At 62.6% G+C, this 1,931-nt stretch overlaps 1 protein-coding gene across 1 annotated transcript; it reads left to right on the plus strand.

Annotated features, from left to right (window-relative positions):
• Positions 1-858: 858 nt before the first annotated feature.
• On the plus strand, positions 859-1,925 carry LOC102426454 (centrin-2). The gene has a single exon (XM_006103370.3). It carries the CDS (start codon positions 1,058-1,060, stop codon positions 1,550-1,552), a length of 495 nt encoding a protein of 164 aa, XP_006103432.1. The 5' UTR covers positions 859-1,057; the 3' UTR covers positions 1,553-1,925.
• Positions 1,926-1,931: the final 6 nt, after the last annotated feature.

The raw sequence follows: 1,931 nt of genomic DNA on the forward strand, positions 1-1,931 counted from the left end.
TTGGCTACTGGGGAAGGCGCTCCACCAACGGTCGTTCCTCGGAAAGGGGGGAGGGGAAGTTCTTTTCCAGGATCCCCCCAAGTCCAACCCCCCGCCAGCCCCCCCACACTCAGTTTCCCCATCCAGTCCCCTTGGACCACTGCCGTTACTTCAGGAAGAAGGGGGGGAGCTGGGGGAAGGACCCAGGACGGTTTTGCTGAGCTGGGGGGAGGTCCCAGGACGGGTCTTTTGGGCTGGGGGAAGGACCCAGAACGGTTTTGTTGAGTTGGGGGAGGACCCAGAACGGGTCTGCTGGGCTGGGGGAGGACCCAGGAGGGGTCTGCTGGGCTGGGGGGGGGACCCAGGACGGGTTTGCTGAGCTGGGGGAGGACCCAGGAGGGGTCTGCTGAGCTGGGGGAGGACCCAGGAGGGGTCTGCTGGGCTGGGGGAGGACCCAGGACGGGTGTGCTGAGCTGGGGGAGGACCCAGGACGGGTGTGCTGAGCTGGGGGAGGACCCAGGAGGGGTCTGCTGGGCTGGGGGAGGACCCAGGACGGGTGTGCTGAGCTGGGGGAGGACCCAGGACGGGTCTGCTGAGCTGGGGGAGGACCCAGGACAGGTGTGCTGGGCTGGGGGGGGGGCGTCCCAGGAGCCTGGCGGGGAGGCCATGTGGCCAAGAGGATGGCTCTCTGCTGAGTCCTCTGGGCATCACCCGCCTGGGGAGGTTCCCTCCTCGGGCCTGGGGGCCCCGTGCACCCTGGGTTCACAGCAGGTGCCCAGTAAGTACCAGTGGGTCAAAGCGTCCCCCTGCCTCTGTCTCGCCCTTTCCCAGAGGCTGAGCCCTTCCCAGGTCTAGGCCGCCCCTCAGTCCTTCCCGCGGGTTCTCGGCTTGGGCACACCCCTCCCTCCTGTTACCTTTCCCCCAGGGGCCCGAAGAGACGCAGCCTCCTTGCTGGGCCTGGGCCTCGCGGCTGGCTCCCCTAACCCGCCTCTCCCGCCTCCCTGGCCCCCTCGGCCACCTGTTCCAGGGCAGAGCAGACTCGGGCTCCCCAGCGGCCTCTCGCTTTCAGAAGGCAGACATGGCAGCGGCGTCCTCCCAGCGCAAGAGGGCGAGTCCCAAGCCGGAGCTGACCAAGGAGCAGATCCAGGAGATCCGGCAGGCGTTCGACCTCTTCGACACGGACGCAACGGGGACCATTGACGTCAAGGAGCTGAAGGTGGCGATGAGAGCCCTGGGCTTTGAACCCAAGAAAGAAGAGATTAAGAAAATGATCGGTGACATCGACAAGGAGGGGACCGGGAAGATGAACTTCAACGACTTCCTGACGGTGATGACGCAAAAAATGTGCGAGAAGGACACCAAAGAAGAAATCCTGAAGGCCTTCAAGCTCTTCGACGACGACGAGACGGGGACCATATCGTTCAACAACCTCAAGCGCGTGGCCAAGGAGCTGGGCGAGAACCTCACCGACGAGGAGCTGCAGGAAATGATCGACGAGGCCGACCGGGACGGCGACGGGGTGGTCAACGAGCAGGAGTTCCTGCGCATCATGAAGAAGACCAGCCTTTACTGAGCCTCCTCTTCTCTTCTCTCCTGCTGCAAGCACAGCCTCCGTGCCTGCTGTTGTGCGAAACCTGGTTTTTGAGAAGCACAAATGTTTTTCCCCACTAACCTCCCTGTACAACTTAGTAACAACCTCACACCCATTTTCAACTTTTGTTGCAACTGTTCTCTGAAAAAGTTCTTTGTGAGGTGACCTGCTGCTTCCGTTAATTCTCCAGAAAAGAACAGAGCACATGGGAGCGCTCGCCCACCCGCCATTCTCCCTTGTGTTGCTTCGCTCTGGCGTGCGGCCCCGCCTTTACGGCGCCACAGGAGGACTCCGCAGGCAGACGCACGGTGTAACTCTGTCACCACAAACAGCAGGCATCTCTGCGGCGGTTCTGGTTTGA

Source organism: Myotis lucifugus, unplaced genomic scaffold (genome assembly GCF_000147115.1).
Source record: "Myotis lucifugus unplaced genomic scaffold, Myoluc2.0 scaffold_482, whole genome shotgun sequence".
Lineage (NCBI taxonomy): Eukaryota > Metazoa > Chordata > Mammalia > Chiroptera > Vespertilionidae > Myotis > Myotis lucifugus.